Source organism: Lampris incognitus, chromosome 8 (assembly GCF_029633865.1).
Source record: "Lampris incognitus isolate fLamInc1 chromosome 8, fLamInc1.hap2, whole genome shotgun sequence".
NCBI lineage: Eukaryota > Metazoa > Chordata > Actinopteri > Lampriformes > Lampridae > Lampris > Lampris incognitus.
This window is the reverse complement of record NC_079218.1, coordinates 18040210-18065055: the sequence shown is the minus strand read 5'-3', so window position 1 is coordinate 18065055 and position 24846 is coordinate 18040210. Positions and strand designations below refer to the sequence as shown.

At 43.0% G+C, this 24846-nt stretch overlaps 1 protein-coding gene across 1 annotated transcript; it reads right to left on the bottom strand.

Moving 5' to 3' along the window:
- Positions 1-5919: 5919 nt before the first annotated feature.
- Positions 5920-24662, bottom strand: chrdl2 (chordin-like 2). Its single transcript, XM_056285024.1, has 11 exons — positions 24485-24662; positions 23928-24040; positions 23646-23739; positions 23350-23495; positions 19920-20013; positions 18236-18297; positions 17728-17887; positions 8059-8247; positions 7780-7953; positions 7572-7664; positions 5920-7373 (listed from the first exon to the last, which is right to left on the bottom strand). The coding sequence occupies exons 1-11, from the start codon at positions 24570-24572 to the stop codon at positions 7240-7242; spliced, it is 1347 nt and encodes a 448-aa protein (XP_056140999.1). The 5' UTR covers positions 24573-24662; the 3' UTR covers positions 5920-7239.
- Between the last annotated feature and the right edge of the window lie 184 nt (positions 24663-24846).

Genomic DNA, 24846 nt, shown 5'->3' with positions numbered 1-24846 from the left:
ACATGTGTGGATTGCAACACAGATGTAGAAAACTGAACGCAACAGAACAAAATCGCCTGAAGAGGCTGGGTTTTCTTTTTTTTTTTTTTTTTTTTTGCTTGGAAAATTTTGCTTGAAGAAAAAAAAATCTGGTTGCATTATTTATTTATTTATTTATTTATTTATTTATTTATTTTTGGAGGGCAGTATTCATGGGCATTCATTTTGGGTATTGTTCAGTATCCCTAGATAATGATGCATTTCATTTGGGGAACATCTGCACAGAGCCCCTGGGAAGGCATGAAATATCCCATTCAGCAAGGCTTTAAGTCAGTAGCAGCTGAAAATCTTCATCCTCTGCAAATGCAGAGGAGCAGACAGTGAACTATTACAGGGGCTGACCAGAAATCAAGTACTAAAAGTTTGCTCTCGTGTGTTGGGAGGTTTTTTTATGTATTTGTTTTACTTACTCCTGAGATGAGGACACTGTGTGTTTTGGATACCTAACAATTGAAACTGATTTAAGAACTTGGCATGGTCTCTGTAGTTTATAGCATATTCAGAGCACTTTGAACAGGAGCTTCATAACAGCTCCCCGACCCATCTTGCTCCTCATGTCAGCTTTTCATAGATGTTTGTGTAATCATATCAGTCATGACACAGCGGTGGGAGAGAGTCTCGCACTGTTCAATATAATGTCAAAATGAAAGTTGTCCAAGCAGTTGCAACTTTTCACAGGAAGTTGTGTCCCGGGGTTATCTCAGTTGTAGTGATACTGTAAAACTTTTAATTAGACATTTGGTCCTGTTTGTATGTGGATAGCTCTCCTTTCCCAGCTTCCCATTTGCTACTCGTCCTTTTTTCTGGACTTCTTTCTGTCCAAGTGAAACGTGTTGGATATTGGAAGTCAACAGGAAAGTGTAATGTTAGGTTTATGTTAGCTCAATATGCTGACACGTTGCTTTATATAGATATTTAAAAGCCCATAGTGCCCACTTGCAAGGACATACAAAAAGCATTAATGCTCGTTAACAGTCATTAATTATCACTCTCCAATGTATGGTATCACAAATCAGTGTAGTATTTTAGTCATTTTGCATTGTATTTCATCGTTAGACCTTGATCATCACTGTCAGATAGGTTAATTTTGTTGAGCTAAGGCCTTCTTTGCCTTGGTCAGCGCTGCTTTAGCTGTCAGAGCTTAACTGTCGGGCCAAACATCCGTTACTCCACCACATGGTTTTTTGGTTTTACACATCAAATTCCTCAAAACCGTCCACAGCTATTCATTTTATTTCTTCCAAAAACACACAATGGCAACACAAACATGTCCTAGTGGTGGAAACGTCAAGATTTAGGAATTGGATCTGAAAAAGATAGCAAGAAAAATACCAACCGCACCCTCTCTCTCCTGCCTGCGAACCGGATGTACGGCCTCAAAACCTGACGGGGGTCTTCTGCTGTTGTATCTCTGGGCGGCTATCGAGAACGCAGAGGCCATCAGATTGTTTCGAAGAAGTAAATCATCTCTGACATTAAAATCATCACCACTGGCGCATTGATCGAGCAAATACACTATCATGGGTCGGGGGCGGCGTCGTTATTGATCGTTTTGTTCTAACCAAGTGAACACTGGCCCATAGAAAGAGGTTGTGTTGGGAAGTTTTTTTTTTCATGTATCTCTGTCTTGTCTGTCCATCCATCTATGTTGACCATCCCACATCGGCACTAAATAAAAAAATGCACAAGGAGCACAGTCGTGATTCCATTTGCGACCTCTTTTGTTCTTACCATGAAAAGCAGTTGAGGTGAGTTTTTAATTGAAAACACATTTTTATCCATGCTCTTAGAACATGGTGATATAACCAAGTCTGGCAGCAAAGAGAAACACTCTGTCCAAAAAGAGAAGATAACAAAGACACGGTGGGGAAAGACATGCAGACCCTCGCACGGCTTTAGTAGTTTGCACTGCATCTCGGGCAAGATAGATTTTTTAAGAGGCATTACATTCTCACACCTGGAGCAATTACTGTTGCAATCAAGCCTGAGAAGTGTTTGGATATGATTTGTTTGACTCCCAAATTAAGGGCCAACAGTTAAGCTTTGAGAAAAGCCCTGTGGAGACTCAAACACCGAGTTTGGCTCGGAAAGAGCAGGCCCGAATACTTCAACACTCCTCATTATTCAACGTGCCAAATGAGTTCGCTGCAGACTGGACCCATTCATTATTTCTTTTGATGGACAATTGAACTGTAACACACTCGTCATATAACCTCGGGGGTGGGGTGGGGGGTTACTCTGGCAGTCATCCGAATGAGGTCCATCATTAATCAGAGATGATAACGGCGAAGCTGTCGTCCATTTTATTCGTTCTCCGAAAACAAACGGTCCCACCGTCAAATGTGTATTTTCAATTATAGTTTACATTCATGACAAGCATGTGTTTAAAAAATTTGACCTTCAAGCTGAGGCGCTGAGAAACAAGGGTCCGGAGAACAAAGTGTTCATGACATGAATCTGAGTATTGTCCAAATTCCCTTGGCAAGACTCAAATCATCAAGCTAAAATGATCAGGGCCAACTTAATTAATGAGAGGGGAAGGGTGTAAAAAACAGTGCCCTTAATAGATTTCGGAAGTATTTTGATGAAGTATAAACTCCGGGGTTCTCTTGAGCACCTTAATCAGCTATGAAAGCAAACACATCTATCAGACTTAATTAACTGAACACAGTTTGGCTCGCTTTGAATCAAAAGACTGCCTGATTGATTTACAATGCTTCAGTTCCTCACAAACACTGTATCTGCAAGAAACCACTTGGTGTAGCAGCTCGGGGCCAGATACTTTAGACACTTTTTTGGGTTAAGCTCAGCTCATCTAATTTAATTACAACAATGCACGGTCGAATACTGCAGCTATAGCATTGCACTACTATGCTATAGCGGTTGTTGATTCAAGTGTGCATGTAAAACACAGATCATATTTTGGATAGCAATCAAACATGGAGATCTTACCAGTTCTGCCACAGGTGTGCACGCTGCACAGTACAACGTCCCTTTTTTTTTTTTAATTTGCTCTCTCAGTGTCTCACAAATGAAGCACAGGTTTCATTCTCAGAGGCAAAATTTAGTACCGTCATAATAATGAGAGTAGACATGCCTCCGGTCCTGTTCCTCATCCTAACCGTGAGTCTGTAGCCCGTCACTTTCTTGTAGAACTTGGAGTACACTGGCAGCAGGGTGGAGTACACATACAAAGAGAGCTGACCTACTCCATGATTTATACCCACTGACTGCCCCCAGCTGTTACCACTGCCAGAGCCAAAACTAAGCATGCATAGCTGAATTGGCCACTAAGAGATTTTCAAACATCCACAACAATTATGGACAGATCACCATTCGGGTAGGATTTGCTTCAGAAATAGGGGACGCCGTCTTGAGATGAAGGTATAAACACCAGGTAGCGGATGTTTGGGTACTGCCTATAATTTTCTGGTAGTTGTGCCAATACTTGGGATTTAATTGGTTTAGTGTGCTGGTCAAAATGAAAATATTCATGCAAATAAAACTTCCCCCATAAATGCCCCGCATGGGGAAAACGAAAACCTGAAAATGTTGATTATAGACTGACACGGGGATTTGTGCTGGCAGCAGTATAGTGGTACACCCTTTTCATTAACAGCGACTATATCCACTTGAACAGCTAAAGGGGAAGACCGGTGGAAAACTGTCAGCTCCAGGAACCACACACAGAAATATGACAGCTTTTTTTTTTCTTTTTTTTTGTTAGAGTAATGAAGGCAAACAAGTGAAAGGCAACGGGTATCCAAATGTTTTATCATGCCCTTACTGAGAGATGGACAGAACTGTCTGGCGCTACGTGTGAAAGAAACACAATGAGTCATTGTAGACCAGGGGAAAGAAAGAGAGTACACATTGCCGAGTTCAAAGAGAAGAGACGCAACATAATTCACGAGTTTCTGAACTGCCTTCCAAGTCTATCAAAGTGTGCAGCTCTGAGCTGCCTGTGCCATGGGAACCGCGGGGATGAGCTGACACCTGTTGACCTAAACTAACATGCATACAAGGGCTCTTAACAGGGCTGTTTGCGGTCACAGTCATATTTCCTTTTTTGTTTTGCCTTTTTTTGTTTTGTTTTTCTTGCACACAGGCTACAGCTTTGGCAGATTTTTTTTATTATTATTATTATTTCTTTTATATTTGTTTTTGCCAGAACTTTTAGAATCTGTTTGATATTATCTCCATTTCTCCCTCCTTTTTTCCTCTATTACACCCGCATTGTGAAATAAAAGTGTTAGTTACCTTCCTGAGCCAGTCTAAATCTACCAATACAATCTTAAGCCAAATGTCAGCAAAACCACCACAGAGGGTAAAAACACTGAAGTGGAGACAAATCTTTATATAACGAATGATAAATACTCAGAAACAAATATTCGATAATGATAATGTGCAAAAAAATAACAGTTTTGAATGTATTGTGGGATGGATGATCCCTCCATCCATCTTTTTTTAACGCATTTTCAGTGTCACAGAATTTAGGCCAGGTTGCTTTGGGCACTGGATGAGGAAGACACCCTCAATACATTACAAACCCTTTCATGGGGCAAAGGTCAAAGAAAATGACATGATCCCTGATGGATTCAATCTTCTTTTTTTCCGATTCCTCTTCAGATTAACTGTTTGAATCTCCATCCTTGTGTTAATGGAAAAAAAATTAGCAAAAAAGCAATCTCTATTGAATATTCAAATGAAATCCACTCAAATGGCATCACTTTAAGCCCACTAAATGTTAGATTTGAGACAAGTAACGATGGGTGCATGTAAGTCATACTTGTCATCAGACAGTTGTCCTTATCATTTATTCTTGTTCTCAGAACCCGTGCAATCTTTGAATTCTCATATAACTCTTAATCCCTGACACCTTTGAATCTCTAACTAGTTTAAAGCATAAAACACTCACTTGGGGATCACTTTTAAGATTAGATTTTTAGGCCTTTATTATAGTCTGTCTCAAATATCAATACAAATTGCCAGTCTCCAGTATTTCTAAATCTTTGGTGGTGGTATTTGTATGATTTGTGAACGCGGGACCCAATTCAATCTGTAAAACTTTCTCTCCAAGCGCCTCTGCCAGCACCCGATACGTGTGGGTTTACAGCTTCAGCGGGTTTCAATCACCAACGGAGAATCTCAACAAAGCAAACTTTGACTGAAAAGGTCACTGGGAATAGAAAGCATTATTCACAGGGCACAAAATGGAGGCCCAAACCTCCGCCGCTGGTGACAATGGCGGAGGTGAGGTTGCCGAGGGATGTCCCACCTTCTGCTTCTGATTTATTTGCCTCTGATAAAAACATTTCATCTCCGGTGGGACCACAGTTTATCCTCCCTTCCTGACTTCTTTTTAATGAAAGCCTGCAGGCTATGGCATTAGGACCACTTGAACTCCATTGCCTCTTACCTCTGTAGTGGTCAGTATGCAGGCCCTGAATTCAGGCCCGAATTAATTAGCAAAACACTTTGTGACAATGTCTTGGGGAAAAAAAGAAAACAGAGAATCTATGGCCTTATCTTGAGTTCTCGAGTCTGAGCTTCTCCCGTCTGTGTTATTCTCGATGTGCACGAATGCATGGAAAAAATGTATGGTGTGCAAAAGAGATTAGAGTGCAGGGTACTGTTTTGTGATTGACATCATAGCTCAGCTATATTACATATGATCAGCTGTTTACAGTTGAAACTGCATCTGTATCTAAGCCAAAATAGTTGTTTACTGTCAGAAAAAATAAATAAATCAAAAAATTTAAACGTGGTCCAAACCCACTATTCCAAAATACCACTGCACCCACACGCTTAATGCGCAGATCTAAACAAGCAAGCCACTGTGTCATGTCAGCATCAAAAGAGTTCACCAACCCACCAGAGTACCAAACAGGACCTCTTCCGTTTATTGTAGCAGTCGGGTCAGGTTATGTTTTAAATGCAATGTTTCTACTTCATCATGCAATGCAAAAATTCCATACATTCAGATGTATATACACAGAAATTATACAAGTAACAGTTACAATCCTTTAAATTATGTGACAAAATGTCTGCTCATATTTACAATAAATATGGTGAAAACCATACAACAAACTCAGAAAGTCTTTTTATGTTTTGAACAGTAGCGTTTACAAAGCCCATTAAAATAAAGTAGGTATCTTGTGTCCCCGTGATGTCCACCTGGACTCTGTGCAGCGATTCGGTTGTCACATAATTCTCAATTAAATAGATTAGTTTCAGTCAGATGAAGCCAAGGGACAGCAAACTCCCCTCAGATCAAATAAAAATACTGTTTTGTTTGTCTCTTCATGCACTGTGTACGGGTGACAGATTTTTAAGAAGCTATTCTGAAGTTTTCGACATGGAAACCCCCACAGCCGATGAATAGATTATAAATGGTTATAATGTCAGCATACCCTGGCTCCCATTCAACCAGAGCCTGTTTCTTTTAATACCCGCTAAATGTTTACAGGCCGACCGCATATTTCTGCAAACATTTTGAACAAATGTCATCGGCGGAGGCATGTATATGCCGTTCTAATATGCCAGCCACAGAATGGCCGTATTCCCTACATTTGACACTTTCTGAGTCAGAGGTAACAGGAACTGATTTGTGTTGCTGTGATGGCACTGGCGAGCAAATTAAGGATAAGTAAGTTGATAGTCATCAGCCAGTTGCAGCAGAGTGTTTCATGTTATCACAAGCGTCTTTGCTGTATATTCCCATGCACATTGTTTACAGATTGAATCCAGATCCACCAAGTACACTCATGTTTCCATCATGAACAGGACAGCAATTGCTAATTGTTAATTAATGCGCAACAGTGATACCACACACCACCGGTGTCTTTGCTTGGCTTTATAGAACAAATACAATGACAGAAAACTATGGATTCTTGTAAAAAAATCAAGCTAAATGCAAAAATGTAACTTTCCAATGCCTTTAACTGGCTTTGCTGGTGGGATTTTAGATTGCACATTCTGCTCACATATGCCATCAACAAGAACATTACAGATAAACAATATTACACATTTTATGAGTGATTTCATAACATCAAAGTGCAACAATTAAAATGAGAGATCAGAACTTCCCCCCCCCCTAAAAACAGTTCTATTTTCTGCTTTAATGAACGAAGAGTGTGAACCATGTACTTGTTTGTAATACTGCTATACAAATTAAGAAGAAGAAGGGAAAAAAATCATTTAGGGGGAACACAGGCCTTCCATCTGCTTGGGGTTTAGGAAATTCACTATGTCCCGTATGCCGTCTTCACAAGTTGTGGTTTCAGAGACTTCACTCAAACTGTCGCCCTCTTCCTTAAATTTTCTCCAAGTTTCTGCAGAATTAGCATAACTTTAACATATCTTACCATCAAAGAATTTGGACAAATAAGGAACATATGTATAATCGGTTGCCAAAGTCATTAAGAGCGAGGCAAATTAAATAACTGCAAAATAATTACTGCTGGCAGGTCATAATAGATAAAATTATTGTATTGGATGATATTTTAAATACATTTTAATAGAAACCTAACCTTGATCAACTGTTGTTAGTAATGTGTAGTTTTCTGGATGATCCATAATAGCTTTCCTTTGAACTTCTTCGATTTCCACCAGCTGTAAAACGCCTACAAAAAAAAGAAAGAACTCAGACGAGAGCTGAAGAGAAAGATGCAAAACTGCTATAAAGAATCACATATTAGATTTGCATGCCCAAGTATCTTCAGTCTAGGAATGCAGTACCTTCTACAGTCTTCCATACTTGCACTTCAACTTCAGCAGTAGTTTGTCTTTCAATAGCAATGATCCTAATTGTGTCGGGAGCGTGACCTTTTACTGCTGACTCCACTTTGTACACCAGGATGTTATTTCTAAATCCGGGGTAACACTGGCTGTCATTGCTTTGAGCTTTAATCTCTGTAGAGGCAAAAACAAAAACAAAACAAACATTGACATTCACCTTTATGAATAAGCTACTCAGAATTTCATCGGCTTATTATTTCCCCAACTATGTCAGGCTACCTGGACAAGTCTTGCAGCACTTCCCCACGGGCTTCATGGGATGCTGACATGGGTATTGGCTTGGACAGGTGATGCGTTTGCAGTCCTGTAGGCCATCATTGCAGGTGCAGAGGATGCATTCCAACACCTTCCCCAATACTGGGTGCCACATATCCCCATGAGAGTATGTCTTGCCATTGTATAAGCATGCTGAGAGAAATGACAAAAAGAAAATATGTTGCAGTATATCTGGAAGCGTCATTAAAATAAAATGAATATGAACCAACATTGATATAAATTGAAATGCTCTTTTTAAAGGGACAGTACCACTAATACATGTTTTTTGAGCCGTTAACTGGGTAATATTTGAGGTAGCAGACAATAAACTTGACAAATGAGTGCATTTTGAGGGGGGGTATTTTTCCCCCTTTTTCTCCCCAATTGTACTTGGCCAATTACCCTATTTTCCAAGCCGTACCGGTCGCTGTTCCACCCCCTTTGCTGAGCCGGGGAGGGCTGCAGACTACCACATGCCTCCTCTGATATATGTGGAGTCGCCAGCTGCTTCTTTTCACCTGACAGGGATGAGTTTTGCCAGGAGGACGTAGCGTGTGGGAGGATCACGCTATTTCCCCCCAATTCCACCCCCCCCCCCAACAGGCGCCAGAGGAGGCCAGAGGAGGCGCTAGTGCAGTGACCCGGACACATACCCACATCCAGCTTCCCACCCGCAGACACTGCCAATTGTGTCTGTAGGGATGCCCGACCAAGCTGGATGTCACACGGGGACTCGAACCAGTGATCCCCATGTTGGTAGGCAACGGAATAGACTGCTACGCTACCCGGATGCCCGATGAGTGTTGAAATGATGTTGTTTCAGGTAGTAAATCACAATTCTGTTTTTTGTTTTGTTTTTTTTGGGGGGGGGGTTGGAAATCAAAAGGTGTGTGTCATTGGATGTTTCATATTGTCTTACTTTAGTACGACTTGACTTCATTGGACTTCGTCAGTTTTAAAACTGTCACTGCCTCCGCTAAAAGTACACGGGAACCACCGCGGCCAGAACGCGAACCCATATTTCCCACACCGCTAGAGACAAAGCTAAGCGCTGAACTAAAGGGGCCGAGCTGTTAGCCAAGGACCAACGTGTAATGCACGTTACCCCCCTCCTTCGGGAAGCGCGTCCGCGCGCATCCCACCAATGTAGCGAATTCGGGGGGCAACCACAGGAACTGCCGCAGCCGGGACGCGAACCCGTATCTTCCTGCACCGCGGGAGACATCGCTAGCCGCTCGACTAAAGGGGCCGACCCGTTAGGCTACCGAGCCTATTCATCCGTGATCGTTACATTGCCCCCCCCCCCTCCTTCGGGAATGTAATGATCACGGATGAATAGGCTGTGGGAGATCTGAGTTCGCCTCCTGGCTGTGGCGGTCCGGCCGGGCCGCCCCCCGAATTCGCTGCATTGGTGTCAGAAGTGGGATGCGCGCGGACGCGCTTCCCGAAGGAGGAGGGGTAGTGTAACGTGCACGGATAAGTACACACGTTAGCCCTTGGCTAACGGGTCAGAGCCTTTAGTCGACTGGTTAACGTTGTCGCCCGCGGTACAGGAAATCTGACTTCGTGTCCCAGCTGTGACGGTCCAGCCGGGCCCCCGAATTCGCCACAATACACAGTGAGGATTTTATTGCTTCAGTCGACCACATGACTCGTCAGTACTGATTGCACACACACAAAAGCATCGGTGAATTGCAAAACGAATTAAACCTACAGTGCAGAAGTTTTGTCTTCCTCTTCCGGCAGTGAGAGTAATTACTTCTCTTCCTTCAGCGCTCTCCAACAAGCAAAAGCTACACCAACGGTTATCCATGTTTGTCCTCACTGTCCATCGCTTTCTTTTTTTTTCTTTTTTTCCCTTTATCCTACCCCTGAATGCTGAGTTTTGGGGCTTTTTTTCTCTCTCTCTCTCTGAAGCGTCAGATTTTTTTCTTGGACACTTCTTAGGTTTTTCCCGCCATTGCTTCCAAGCCTGGAAGCTTGCTGGCAGAAAGCCCTGAAGGCAAGCCAATCAGGGGCATGCTTTTGTCACACGGAAGTTCTGCTCTGGCAACGCAATCATTGTTGGTTGACGTAAAACGCATCACTATGCATCAGTTCCGGTGCACCAGCGCGGGAATGTCGCCCACGGATGTACGATGTCGCCCCAGACACCAGATTTAAAACGCCGGTATACTGAGAAATACAGATATTGTGATAGGCTTAATTAATCATCATTGTTTGAATCCATTTGGCAAGGGCTTGAATGTCACGGAAATTCATTTATAGTGTAGCGTGCACGGCGAAGTAGACGAGTTAGCCTTAAGGGGTCGGACCCTTTAGTCCACTGCTTAACGTTATCGCCTGTGGTGCAGGAGATACGGGTTCGCGTCCCGGCGGCGGCGGTTCCCGGGCTGCCCCTTAATTTACTACAATATTGTAGCGAATTCGGGGGACAACGCAACCACAGGAACTGCTGCGGCCGGGACGCGAACCCGTATCGCCCGCACCGCAGGAGGCATCGCTAACCGCTCGATTAAAGGGTCAGACCCGCGAGCCAGCGGCCAGCGTGTCTACTTATCCATGCACGTTACAATATGTAAAAGTCCCGCATTCTAGCTTTAACTGTACGGTGCTATCTTTTTTTGGATTTTCACCCTTTTTCTCCCCAATTGTACCCATCCAATTGTAACCCTGTGGTTAAATTATAGGCCTTAGATATATTATATTGCACTATTAGATAAGAGTTTGGCCTATGTTTGTTATTTTGTTTACCCTTTGAATATGAATATATTATATTGTTGATATTGTTCTGCAAAACAGTTGTTTACCAATGTGAAATGCATTTACTTTTATTGTTGAAAACTTACCATTGCTGTGATTGGCTGGCTGTGGAGAGAATAACTTACCTTGAATGTGATTGGTTGAGAGGGCAGCGGGGAACGTCAGCGCGAGCAGACTGAACAGTGAGAGAAAGGTGGTCACTCGTCCCTTGTGTGAGCAAAACGGAGCAGTTTGATGTCGAGTTGTTATATGCTATTTTGCGGTGAGAGAAATGTAATTGAAGTTTAGTGAACAGTGATGTGTGCGGGTGTCTGACCGAAGCCCATCCCGGGAATTGTTTGTGTGGACTGGGGAGACAAACTGACTACTCGTCAGTCCCATATGTGGACCCAGCGACGTTACGGACCGAGCTAGCCAGTCGGTGTTCGTTGCTAGCACAGCAAGACGGGCGAATGGACTGGATGCGGTAAGGGGCTTGCCCCACAATGAGTCGGGCCGTCTTCTAGTTTAGCGAAGTAACGTTATCAGTTACAGTGTAGTGTTGTGTTCATGCGACCATCGAGGAACGCAGAAGGAGTCGTCTGTTGCCGTGTTGTGCTGCCGAGGCGAGCGCACGGTCCGACCGTGAGATGGTGCTAACGGCTAACTAGCCAGTTAGCTAGGATGGCTGCCGGCCTGACGTTCGCTGCTGCGCTGCAGTGGGAAGCGCGAGACGAAGAGGAGCATTCATTCTTTGTGAGTACAAGCTGGAAGTGCGGGCTCCCAAGGGGAGCGAAGAGGGCTGTTTAGGGTCCGAACGTACCCGATAAAGAAACAGGCCTGCAACTGGGGGTTGACTTTCTTTCATTTTTATTACCGGCTTAGTTATAGGGTTGTTGAGCTGAATGCTAATGTGTTGGTCTGATTCATTTGTGTGTATATGAATGCAGATGCTTGTTAGCCATTGAGGCTTATTACTTTCATTCATTCTAATAATTATTACTCATAATACATTTGTATATATAATTCTATGTACCTGTGTGAGTGTGGATTATTCATGTGTGTTTATTCCTGTGGTGTCTAGGCTATGGTAAGTGACATGTTGAGACAACCTTAAAGGGCTAGTCCACCTTTTTACTGGAAGTAACCTGGGACACCCAGAGATGTGTAGACCATATAACCTTAAAGGGCTAATACACCATATTTTAGAACCTTAAAGGGCTAGTCCACCGTTTTAATATAAGTTACTCGGTGACACATTGAGGTGTCTAGACCATGTTAGATTGCCTTAAAGGGGTCATATGCCATATTTAAGCGCCTTAAAGGGGTAGTCAACCTTTTTAGTTAGAGTTACCAGATGACACTGTAAGACATTTAGAGCCTTTAGAACATACTTTAAACACATAAGAAGCGAAGTTAGCATACTTCAATAGTTTATTGGATACCGAGTTGTATAGAGAACTCAGGAGCATTGTCCTTGACAGTTAAAAGGGATAGATAGTGCTACATAAATGGAGGCACCGCTGGGATCTTTTTATGTGTTTAGCTGTATGTAAGACCAGTACATTTAAGTCCAAGTCATTAAATTAGTCATTAGTCAGTTACCTGAGCCAAGAAATTAGAATTGAGTCTTTATTAGTAAGTTTACATAGAGATACAAGACAACAAGCAAACATGGAGTTAGTTAGTGATCTAAAGAGCTGGTGCAGAGGTGAGGGCCTGCAAGAGGACCGTGCAGTAATGGTTCTAGCACCTGAAGATACCGAAACTGCCAAAGTTGAAGAAGCCATGGAAACCATCAAGTGTTTGGGAAGAGTACGAGTTAGAGGAAGGAGGTTCAGTACAAAGCTAAGGAAGCTGATGGTGCTGTGTGAGTGTCGAGAGAGCATCAGGTCAGAGACCGTCCCCCCCTGAAGTGTTACCTATCGAAGGACAAGAGGCATGGCCCATCGTCATGGTAGGGGACCTGGAAGCTACAGTTGAACACTTCAATAGTAAATTGAGAGCCTTACTGCGAGCTGAGGGGAAGACAGGAGAGGACCTGCAGGCTTTCGTCGCCACTACTCCACCCGCAGCCGAACCCCTATCAGCCACTGAAGCCCTCCTACGAGTGGTCGGCGACCTACTCGATAAAACCTCCAAGCCTTCCTCAGACAGTGGTGGCTTCCGGCGACTACGGATCTTCTCAGGAAACCTACCCACTTCAGCTGGTGAAAAGCCATTTGATCACTGGCTAGAGCAAGCCCAACTCATGGGGTGAAGAGAGGCAAAGAGACTGGGAGACCATCTCGCAAGCTGGAGTGCAGTCAATCTGTCAACGAGTAAGCGTTCTGAGCTCCCCAAAGACATCTCCGAGATATGCTGAACAGCTAGGAGCTCGTCCTGAAAGTGTCCCTGAGCTCTACGCCTTCCCCAAGTGCATGGATGTGAGTGCGCTAGGACAGATGTCCAGGTCTGAGCTTAAAGCCACACAGAAAGAGGATCCTGTGATAGGACCGACGATCCAAGCTCTGAAACACGGCCAATGGCCAGAGGATCTGGAAGCAAATCCAGATGTGAGCCAGATGAAAAGGAAGCTGGGAAGACTACAACTGAGAGACGGCGTACTCCATCGCATTAGCAAGAGACCATCAGGAGAAGAATCCTCTCAGCTGGTGCTGCCTGCTGTGTTCAGAGGTGTTGTGCTAAAGTCCTTACATGATGATATGGGACGTCTAGGCATTTAGAGAACAACTGACCTGCTGAAGGCAAGATTCTACTGGCCGAGAATGGCAGGAGAGACAGAGCAGTATGTCAAAAACTGCGGGAAGTGTGTCTCACGGAAGAGTCCCTGTCAGAGAGCTACGCCGCTCTACCAGATCCGGAGCAATGGGCCAATGGACTTAGTCTGTATAGACTTCCTCTCTGTGGAGCCAGACTCCAAGGGTATTGGCAACGTGCTAGTGGTCACTGATCACTTTACCCGCTATGCACAAGCCTACCCAACGAAGAACCAGAAGGCGCTCACAGTCGCAAAAGTTCTCAACGAGAAGTTCTTCGTAAACTATGGTCTGCCAGCAAGGATCCACTCAGACCAAGGCCGAGACTTCGAAAGCCAGACAATCAGAGAAATGCTGAAAGTGATGGGGATACGAAAGTCCAGAACCTCTCCCTACCACCCACAAGGAGATCCACAACCAGAATGGTTCAACCGTACCCTGCTGTCCATGCTAGGCACACTGAATCCAGAGAAGAGGAGGCGGTGGAGTGAGCAAGTGCCCCACGTTGTGCATGCCTACAATGCCAGTAGGTCTGATGCAACCGGCTACTCGCCATACTACTTACTATACGGGAGAGAGGCGAGGCTGGCCGTGGATGTGTGTTTCGGGACGTCTCCCGATGACTATGATGTCAGTCACCACTCACGCTATGTGGCTAGACTCAAAGAAGATCTGCAGAAGGCATACCAACTGGCCTCTGCCACAGCCGACAAAACATACCAGAGGAACAAGAGAGCCTATGACAGCAGGGTGGGATCACAAACCCTGGAACCCGGCGACAGAGTGTTGGTGAAGAATCTCGGAGTCAAAGGCAAGCACAAACTCCAAAGCCGATGGAAAGAGATTCCTCATGTGGTTGTGAGTCAGATGCCAAACTTACCTGTCTACAGAGTGAAGCAGGAGGATGGAAACGGAGGACTCAGAACATTGCACCGAGATCATCTCTTACCTATCGGGCAACAAGTCAGAATGCAAAGAGAAGAGAGCGACCACAGACCACCACCAAAGCCAAAGACAAGAGCTGACACAAGAAAGAAGCAACAAACCAAACAGTCTCAAACAGTCAGTACAGAAGAAGAGGATAGTGAAGAGGGCTCGACCGACTCATCTTCAGAGTCTGAGTACGAGAGACCGATACCAAGACCCTACAGCACTTAGCTGGAAGATGTCCTGAACAAGCGTAGAGCTGCACGGGAACAAGCAGTTATCCCTCAGGAGGAAGAGGAACCTCCTGGTGCTAGAACTGAAGAGCATAATGAAAAGAACCAAATGATGACAACAATGACGAAGACAAAAGTGAAGAAGAAGAGAGGGAGATTGAGTTTGAAGAAGAGTTAGCTCAAGAGTTAGCTCAGGAGTCAAGAGTCTGACATAGATGAGGGCCAAGCTAGCAGCGTAGATGAGGAAGCTAGTCCCCAAAGACAACCAGTAGGTAGGCCGAAGAGGTCAGTAAAGCCAGTCGTAAGACTTATCTATGATGAGCCAGGAAAAGCCAGAGATAAGCCTATAACTATAGTACACAGAGGTGTCACTATCAGGATAGGAAAGAGTTAGTGCACCACACTTAGTTTATACCCTCAGATGTTCAGAGACCTTACTAGTTAGATTTAGGTGAATGAGGGCATTCACACGTTCAGTAGGGGGAGGGTGTAACCCTGTGGTTAAATTATAGGCCTTAGATATATTATATTGCACTATTAGATAAGAGTTTGGCCTATGTTTGTTATTTTGTTTACCTTTTGAATATGAATATATTATATTGTTGATATTGTTCTGCAAAACAGTTGTTTACCAATGTGAAATGCATTTACTTTTATTGTTGAAAACTTACCATTGTTGTGATTGGCTGGCTGTGGAGAGAATAACTTACCTTGAATGTGATTGGTTAAGAGGGCAGCGGGGAACGTCAGCGCGAGCAGACTGAACAGTGAGAGAAAGGCGGTCACTCGTCCCTTGTGTGAGCAAAACGGAGCAGTTTGATGTCGAGTTGTTATATGCTATTTTGCGGTGAGAGAAATGTAATTGAAGTTTAGTGAACAGTGATGTGTGCGGGTGTCTGACCGAGACCCATCCAGGGAACTGTTTGTGTGGACTGTGGAGACAAACTGACTACTCGTCAGTCCCATATGTGGACCCAGCGACGTTACGGAGCGAGCTAGCCAGTCGGCGTTCGTTGCTAGCACAGCAAGACGCGCGAATGGACTGGATGCGGTAAGGGGCTTGCCCCACAATGAGTCGGGCCGTCTTCTAGTTTAGCGAAGTAACGTTATCAGTTACAGTGTAGCGTTGTGTTCATGCGACCATCGAGGAACGCAGAAGGAGTCGTCTGTTGCCGTGTTGTGCTGCCGAGGCGAGCGCACGGTCCGACCGTGAGATGGTGCTAACGGCTAACTAGCCAGTTAGCTAGGATGGCTGCCGGCCTGACGTTCGCGGCTGCGCTGCGGTGGGAAGCGCGAGACGAAGAGGAGCATTCATTCTTTGTGAGTACAAGCTGGAAGTGCGGGCTCCCAAGGGGAGCGAAGAGGGCTGTTTAGGGTCCCAACGTACCCGATAAAGAAACAGGCCTGCAACTGGGGGTTGACTTTCTTTTATTTTATTGCCGGCTTAGTTATAGGGTTGTTGAGCTGTATGCTAATGTGTTGGTCTGATTCATTTGTGTGTATATGAATGCAGATGCTTGTTAGCCATTGAGGCTTATTACTTCCATTCATTCTAATAATTATTACTCATAATACATTTGTATATATAATTCTATGTACCTGTGTGAGTGTGGATTATTCATGTGTGTTTATTCCTGTGGTGTCTAGGCTATGGTAAGTGACATGTTGAGACAACCTTAAAGGGCTAGTCCACCTTTTTACTGGAAGTAACCTAGGACACCCAGAGATGTGTAGACCATATAACCTTAAAGGGCTAATACACCATATTTTAGAACCTTAAAGGGCTAGTCCACCGTTTTAATATAAGTTACTCGGTGACACATTGAGGTGTCTAGACCATGTTAGATTGCCTTAAAAGGGGTCATATGCCATATTTAAGCGCCTTAAAGGGGTAGTCAACCTTTTTAGTTGGAGTTACCAGATGACACTGTAAGACATTTAGAGCCTTTAGAACACACTTTAAACACATAAGAAGCGAAGTTAGCATACTTCAATAGTTTATTGGATACCGAGTTGTATAGAGAACTCAGGAGCGTTGTCCTTGACAGTTAAAAGGGATAGATAGCGCTACACAATTACCTCACTCTTCCGAGCCGTCCTGGTTGCTGCTCCACCCGCTCTGTCGATCCCGATCGGCAGAGGGGGTGGTGGTGTACACTTGAGCTGAAACAACACTTAATTGACGGTTCAGTTAATCCAGCGATAATATGACCATTTGGACTATTTTGCAACATGTGTCTAAAATGTGTGGTAAGTTTACTTCAAACTGCAGTGACCCTTAAATTTTTTTTTGGACTTTTTATGTCCAAAAAAAAGCTGGTTTAGAGTTCGTTGAGCATCTTCAAGGCCAGTGTTTCCCAACCCGGTACTAAAGTTTAACTCATGTCTTAGGAATTGTCTACATAGGTACACCTGCTTGTATTTACTCAACCGATTAGCACTTAATCGTGCAAGATTTGGCCCATCTGGTATAACTGCTATAATGGTGTAAGTGCTATAATTTTTTTTCTTTTCTTTTTTTGGACCCCCCCCCCGTTTTTCTCCCCAAGTGTATCCAGCCAATTAGCCCACTCTTCAGAGCCTTCTCGGTCGCTGCTCCACACCTCTGCCGATCCGGGGAGGGCTGTAGACTACCACACGCCTCTTCTGATACATGTGGAGTTGCCAGCCACTTCTTTTCCCCTGACAGTGGAGAGTTTTGCCAGGGGCAAGTAGTGTGTGGGAGGATCACGCTATTCTCCCTACACAGGTGCCCCGACCAACCAGAGGAGGCACTAGTGCAGCGACCAGTATACATACCCACATCTGGCTTCCCACCCGCAGACACGGCCAATTGTGTCTGTAGGGACACCCCACCAAACCGGAGGTAACATGGGGATTCGAACCAGCGATCCCCGTGTTGGTAGGCAACAGGATAGACTGCTACGCTACCTGGACGCCCCCTGTACAGTGCTATCTTGAGGAGTTCTTACCTCTTTGGTGTTTCCTCTGCAACAGAATCTTGACCGTGGTCTCTGAAGCTCCTTTGAGATTAAATTTATTGAGATTCAAGCCCCTTGGAGTCGTCCTGACCGCTGATCTGTCAGACCGCATGCTGAGCTGCTCTCCAGCACACTGGTCTATGGAATGTCTCTTGTGTTATAACAAATACAATAGCATTATCCTCTATTTTACTGACTATTTTCTTTACATGCTTTCCCCCGTGAGCCAACATTGTCAGTCTTGTGTAATGTTAGTGCTAAGATGCTAATGCTAAATTGTAATCATTTGAGAATCATGAATGAGAAATAGCTGTTAAGTCATAATAGTGTAGAATAGCAGTAGAAAAGCTAACATGAAGAAAAAGGGTTTAAAATTAAACGTTAACACGTTGAAAAGTTTGACAACACCGATGAACAAGTATTTCAAGTTTCAAGAAAATCTTTTAGATGAAAGCTAATCAACACATGTTAATAAGAAGACAAATCTACAAGGACATACAACTCCTCGGTTCAGCTGCTGGTTTCCATCCTCTGTAGATGAAGACCCACTGTTTCCATGATCTAAATAAAGAGAGAAAGGCCAAAGCCACGTTTGAGACTAGTGTACCTGGAATTGTAAATAAGACAGGATAATTGAATTTCCTAAAAAAAACCAAAACAAAACTATGGATTAGTCTCCGCCCGTCTATTGGTTCATCTATCTGACACTGCTGGGTCGAGTTGATGCATCCTCACACTGCTCCTCCACCATTTACAATAGCGACAACTGGACAGGCATGGCACCCCCTGCAGGCTGAAAACATCCCAAACGCACAATGTCTCAGACACCATTAGTTTTGATGATATCTAGAGGAACAATGCATCCTGACACTGTGTGTTCCGGCATATACAAAAAAAAACAACAACATTTGACCCAACATGGAAATTATCAAACCATTATGATTTTCCCACTTATTTTTCTGCCAATTTACACAATGTTGTTTGCACACTCTATTGGCATTATCTCAATAACCACAAGGTGAAAGTTTGGTCCAGTTATTTCAGGGAGGATCATTTCACTGATTAAAACCAAAACAAAACAAAAAAAAACATAAAATTTTGTCATTGCACTCCCCAAAATATCAAAGTGAAACATTACCGAATTCCTCTCAAATTTGAACAAGGAAAACTCCACTACCGTTGCACATAGAACCCCAAGTTTTAAGACATTTGATCTGTGCATGCATTTCATTTTGATTCCTTGTTATCAGGTTGAAAACTTGAGGGGATGATGCATTTTGTCAAGGAAATAAAAAATGGAAAAGAAGGGGGAGGTTGAGCTCCTGCTTTGATTGTCACGGATTAAGCCAGAGAGTCACTTCATCATTTGTGAGAGGAAATTTACTGTTGTTTGATGACTTGTTGTCATGAGTAGCTACATCTTCTATATTGTAAAAGTATACACATGAAATTTTGTCATTCCAGGTAATAGAATAGCTGTAAAATTACTTTATTAGCTTGTAGTTTTACTGTAGCTGCAATGTAGAGGGGGGAAAGAGGCAGCTTGCAGCGTTCATTGACTGGTGCTTGGCAGCCAAGCCCGCAATTGAAAGTGTCAGACTTGATAAATTAAAAATTCAAACTCTGAAATGCTACCGTGATATAATGATGATCCCTGACATGTTGTGAATAATTAGAAGTAAAAATGGGCCTCTGTTAAACAGCTGGAAATAACCTAGAGATTTGTATATCATAAAATACCTTTTGGGTTTGCATAATTTTCAATATATTTAATTTGTCCCTGAAAGAAAAAATAATTTCATCTCAATACATAAGCTAGTTGAATGCACAAGTTGTGCTTCAAACCCCTTAACTATTTACAAATGTTACATTTGAGTGACCTAAACGCAATAATTTTAATCACTTGTGAATTTCATGTGTAAACAAGTTAACGGCAAATCCTACAAAGATTTGTAAAACAACTACAAACATATTAAATTATCGCCCTTGGACAAAGAGAGGCCTACACTCATAAAAGGCATTAATTTCAGAGATCATTAGGCAAGCTGCTATATAGTAAATGGACTTTATGGTTAAATAATAAACCTATCTGAGTAACTCTGTAAGCATGGTGTCCTTTAAATCAAATTTTGCCTAGGGATCCCAAAAATGTAGGGGGTTGGTCGAGCGAAAAGCAAAAGTACCTTTACACACCAAACAGCAGGTATCTGGAACTGAGACTGGTGAGGAACAAGTGAGTGTTTGGCAGGTTTTCAAAGCACAGAAGATGTTTCCATTCTGAAAGTAAGGGGAAAAAATGATCATATTTCAATTCCCAAAGTACAGTAATGTCTTCTTCTCAGGGTTGCCCAGCAGCACAGCTGGCATCTGCAGTAGTATTATTTGCACAGGACTACTTTCATTTAGGGACCTAGTGGCATTTACAATGTCCCACAATCTGTTTTCCAGAGGCGTATTATTAACATGGTGTTTTTACTGAGGCATCCTGTGACTGAATTTAAATACCTCATAGCCCTATTTGAACCACTGCTATCAATTATAACTATAAGCATAAAAAAAACAGTAGCTGTGGAAATAAAATAAAATGAAATAGAACAAAAAACAACAGTTGATAACTGGTTCTGTCACTGGGGAAATTTAGAAAGGAAAAGTAGTAAAAATCCAGCTGAATAAATGTGCAACTCTATTACACATTATTCCAGTTTTATGTTGACCAATAGTTAAACAAAGTGACAGTTTCCCTGTGCAGAATGCACAACGGCTCAATTTTGAGCCATAAATTTTGAGGAGGTGTCTTCACATTATCAGGACACGTCTGTCTTCAGCAAACACTGTGCACATTTTAGCTGTAATTATAATGTTAATATGTTATTTCATAGAAAGACTTTGCATATGAAATCCTTTTTGACCTTAACCATTATATCAAGGATCTGAATTACTCAAAGTAATATAGTTGTACATCAATAGGACTTAAGAAAATGTGCAAAAAAAACATACTCAGCAATCACATATCATCAAGAAACACTATGAGACAATAGGGGCCTCCAGTGTAAATCTCAAAGGCTGTGTGAAATGGCAATTTTCGCTCAGCTTGTGGCTTTTTCCTCTGATATTAGCACATAAACTCCAGGATAATGCAGGCTAAACAGTGTGAGCCCTCAAACTATGAAATTTGTCCCTGTAATTTACTGAGTTTATACTGTTTTTATTTTCGCTCACTGTGGTAAAAATAAACAGAATGATGTGAACATGTTACTTTGGAGGCTTCAGTGCGATACAGTGGCCCAGGAGTGCTCAACACAACAAGTTGTAAAGCAGAAAAAAAAAGATCGACAACACAACAGTAACAATTCCCAATACAGAGACGTTAAGGCGGATGTAGACGCCCCAGGTTTCCCCCTAACTAATCTCTGTCATAACCACAGACCCACTTGTCGCCTATTCCAAAGCATTGTGAATACTTTTTCATTTGTCAGTAGTGATCACCAATGGTCGTTTACACAGACTGGCGTGCATATTGAACAGCAAAGACACTTGAATAGTACTTTTCTACCTTGATGCATGCTCAATAATCCAGGTAAGAAAATCAAAGAAGGTTGAATCAGTTCATCTGGATACGTTTATTGACAGATATGTTTCATCACTCATCTAAGTGACGTCACTTAGTTGAGCGATGAAACTTATTGGTCAATAAACATTGTATCCAGATGAACTGATTCAACCGTCTTTGATATTTTATACCGTCTACACTGATGACTCCACATGGTAAACTCTTAGTGTTTGATGAGACTGAGTGCAGATCTGATCCCTTGCCTTTACTGAATCACACATATCAGACCTTGAAGTCACTGGAAACTGATGACTCGAGAAGGCATTTTTCTCATTTTAATGATCTAACATCCTATCGTGTGTGGAACAGGCAGGAAATCGTGCTTGCCACACTTTAACTGCTGACATGCCTCTGACACACGGTCCTCAATACCAAATTTAAGTGGGAGCAGAGGTGTCCAAGTGGCATAGATATATGGAGAAATTTTACCACCACTTGGCTGAATCTTTTTGCTGGGATTCAACACCATCCAAAGTGGCGATCCTTTACGCCCTCAAAAAGCATGAAAAACCATATCGCCTGCTCAGAAACAAGAAGCATACAGCCACATGTTGCGGCTAAATGTCGCTGCGTTGACTAGTCTTCTCTCCTTCATAAATGTTGTTTAGCGATGCACCCCTGGGTCATCATACACAAATGTCACTTTCATAAATGGCAGTTAAGATGGATGGATAGATGGAAAGATGCGTGAAATTCACATTAAGATTGCTTATGATTGCTGAAGAATGACATGGCCTATCATAGGATAGCTTCTCACTTTGGGATATTCGCAGGGAAATGAAGTATTCATGTCCTGACGTCTCCATTTGGATTATTAATATCAAAGTTAGAGCAAAATCCCTTGAAGCGGGGTTTGATGAAGTCACTTGTAAGTGACTGGTATGTTTTACTGTTAACACAGAAGACAGATGCATATAAATCCCAATGTTATTGTTCTTACCAAAGAGTATTAAAACTATTTTCATCACTTAAAAGCCAGTACGGCCATTTAAAACTATCAACCAGTAAATCAGTTATCAAAAGAATCGATTCAATCAATCAGTTAAATCATTAATCTCAAAAGATTATGTATCCTCAGTATTCCCTGAGTTTCCTGCAGGATATATAACATTATTGGCCTTAATAGACTCCTGAAGGACTACAGACATGAACCCAAGTTGAAATGGTGAAAATAAAAAAATCAAAAGAAGCATTACATGCCCAAATGCTCTGAATTTTTTGCTTTTGGAAAACTCGTTTTTTCTTTTTAATAAATAATTTCCTGTGTGATTTATGATCAATCCGCGTTTACCTTGTTGCACAGCAGCAGCAGCAGCACAACATCGAATATACGACTCAGGGAACAGAACAGATGACTAAAACATTACGACATGGAAAGAGGAACAGGTCGATGTTCTCAAGTCTGCTGCTATTATATTGGCACAAGTTCATAGGCCTCTACGCTGTTAAATAGGTAAACATTGTCTTGTATTGCTGCATAAATTGTTTTCCTCCATGTACTTCTCTGGCTGAAATGCACAGACATGGGTGTGTTCATAACTGTGGGCATAAATCACTGAATATGTTGATGATATATGATACAACTTTACATTTGTATTTAATTAAAAAAATGTGTGATTTCATCACACTGCTTTCTATTTGAAAATGAAAAAAATTAAATTATCTGGTCAGTTTTTGAATAATGTTTTCTGTTTATGTTCTCTTTTTTTAATCCTGGTTTGCTTTGGGTTCTTAAACGGAGTCTCACATTTTATTATTTGCATTGTTGCTATCGTCTGTAAAACACTTTGTAATCAAACCGTGATGTGCACATGAATTTCATTAATATGTGAATCATGTTCTGTGGGCGCAGCCCAAAGGCACAGCTTCACCTCGTGTTAACAGGCCTGTAGACATCTTAGCTGGTTAGTCTCATTATTTTGGATCTAGTTATTTTACCACGAGCAAAGTTAAGGACAGTGGCGTGATGACAAAGCAAAGAATCATTAGTGAAAAAGACTTACAGAACATGTGCACATAACACACTGATTGGTCTGCCTAGACGGAAAGAGGTCATGCTTGGTGAAGGTCTCCCCTGATTGATAAATGCTTCCGTTGTACCTGCAGGACTTAACTGAAGCTCTCAACCCTGCAGGGATCCTGGACTCATCTGAGGAGGCAACATCACGGGGAGAATATACATTAAAGTCAGTGGCAAATGCAGGGCATAATTCTTTTCAAGACTTCAGTGTGACCTGCCAGTGCAGTCTGGGAGGAGTGGTCTTTGGTTAAAAAAAAGAAGAAGAAAAAGACAGTCTACCTGTGCATCGTGGGCAGCACTGCTGAGGGTCAGTCACTGGGTTCTCGCAGGGCAGAGTGGGACACCTGATAGTATTGCATTTCACGTGTCCTGTCTGAAAGGCGAAACACAACGCAGTTTACACGCCACCACCTCCGCACCCCACCCACAACGACAGCAGCCCCATGCCTGTCCAAATCACCCCATCAAAGTAAACAGCCTGTGGTGCACACATCCTTTAACGTATGCTCCTTTCAGTATCTGCCAGACATAGCTATAGTTTTGCAGGATCAGTGGCGGTACCTCCGTGCAGACACACCGCATGCAGAACATGAATCCGAAGGGCTCCAGATAGGGATGCCAGCTGTCTCCCGGACTGTATGTCTTGTCTTTGAACGTACACAGCAGCCCCGACGCTGAGAGGCAGAAACGAGAGGGATGACCAGACAGGAGAAAGGCGTATGGCGCAGATACGTATCATCCCCGGCACAAAGCGAGGTAGTATAGGCTACATTTACCGCTCCCCTGCCCATTGTAGCCTGCGCCGCAAACACTGAGACGAACACAACACAAGGCACCGAACGACTTTGGATGACTTGTGACAGACGGCACAACTTTAGCGGAACGAGAACACACCAAAGTCGCCTCTGACTACTGAACTAGCAGGGGGGTTTTTGTTTCTTCTTCTTCTTCTTCTTCTTCTTCTTCTTCTTCTTCTTCTTCTTCTTCTTCCAAGTCTTGGCTGAATGTGAAAGAACACGTTTCTTTTGACTACCCTTTTGTCTTAATGCATAAAGTCCTACAAGTCAGAGGAAGAAAAAAGAAGAAGAAGAAGAACGCATCAGCAGAGTCTGCCTTACCTTTACTGGGTTTCAGCTCTGCGTCTGCAAGCCAAAAGGTGAGCATGAAAAAAACCATGGCCTTCATTTTTCCTACATTTATTTGCATGCCTTCAACGCGACATAAATGTCTACTTGTGAGAAACTGCGGGACAGTGTGAAGGACGGGTAGGAATCAGGCATTTATCCCCGCTTCACCCAAGGCGCCTCCTACAGGAAAGGAAAGTTCACGTAAAGTCGTAACTGCTGAGATGACAGCTCGTTCGTGGGGACGGACGCGCCGCGGAACCTTTAAACGCGACGCACAACGGCCCCGCGTTCACATCCTGTTTAAAGTAGGACCATTTTCACTGGGAAAACACTTTTACACAAAAATGGCCCCA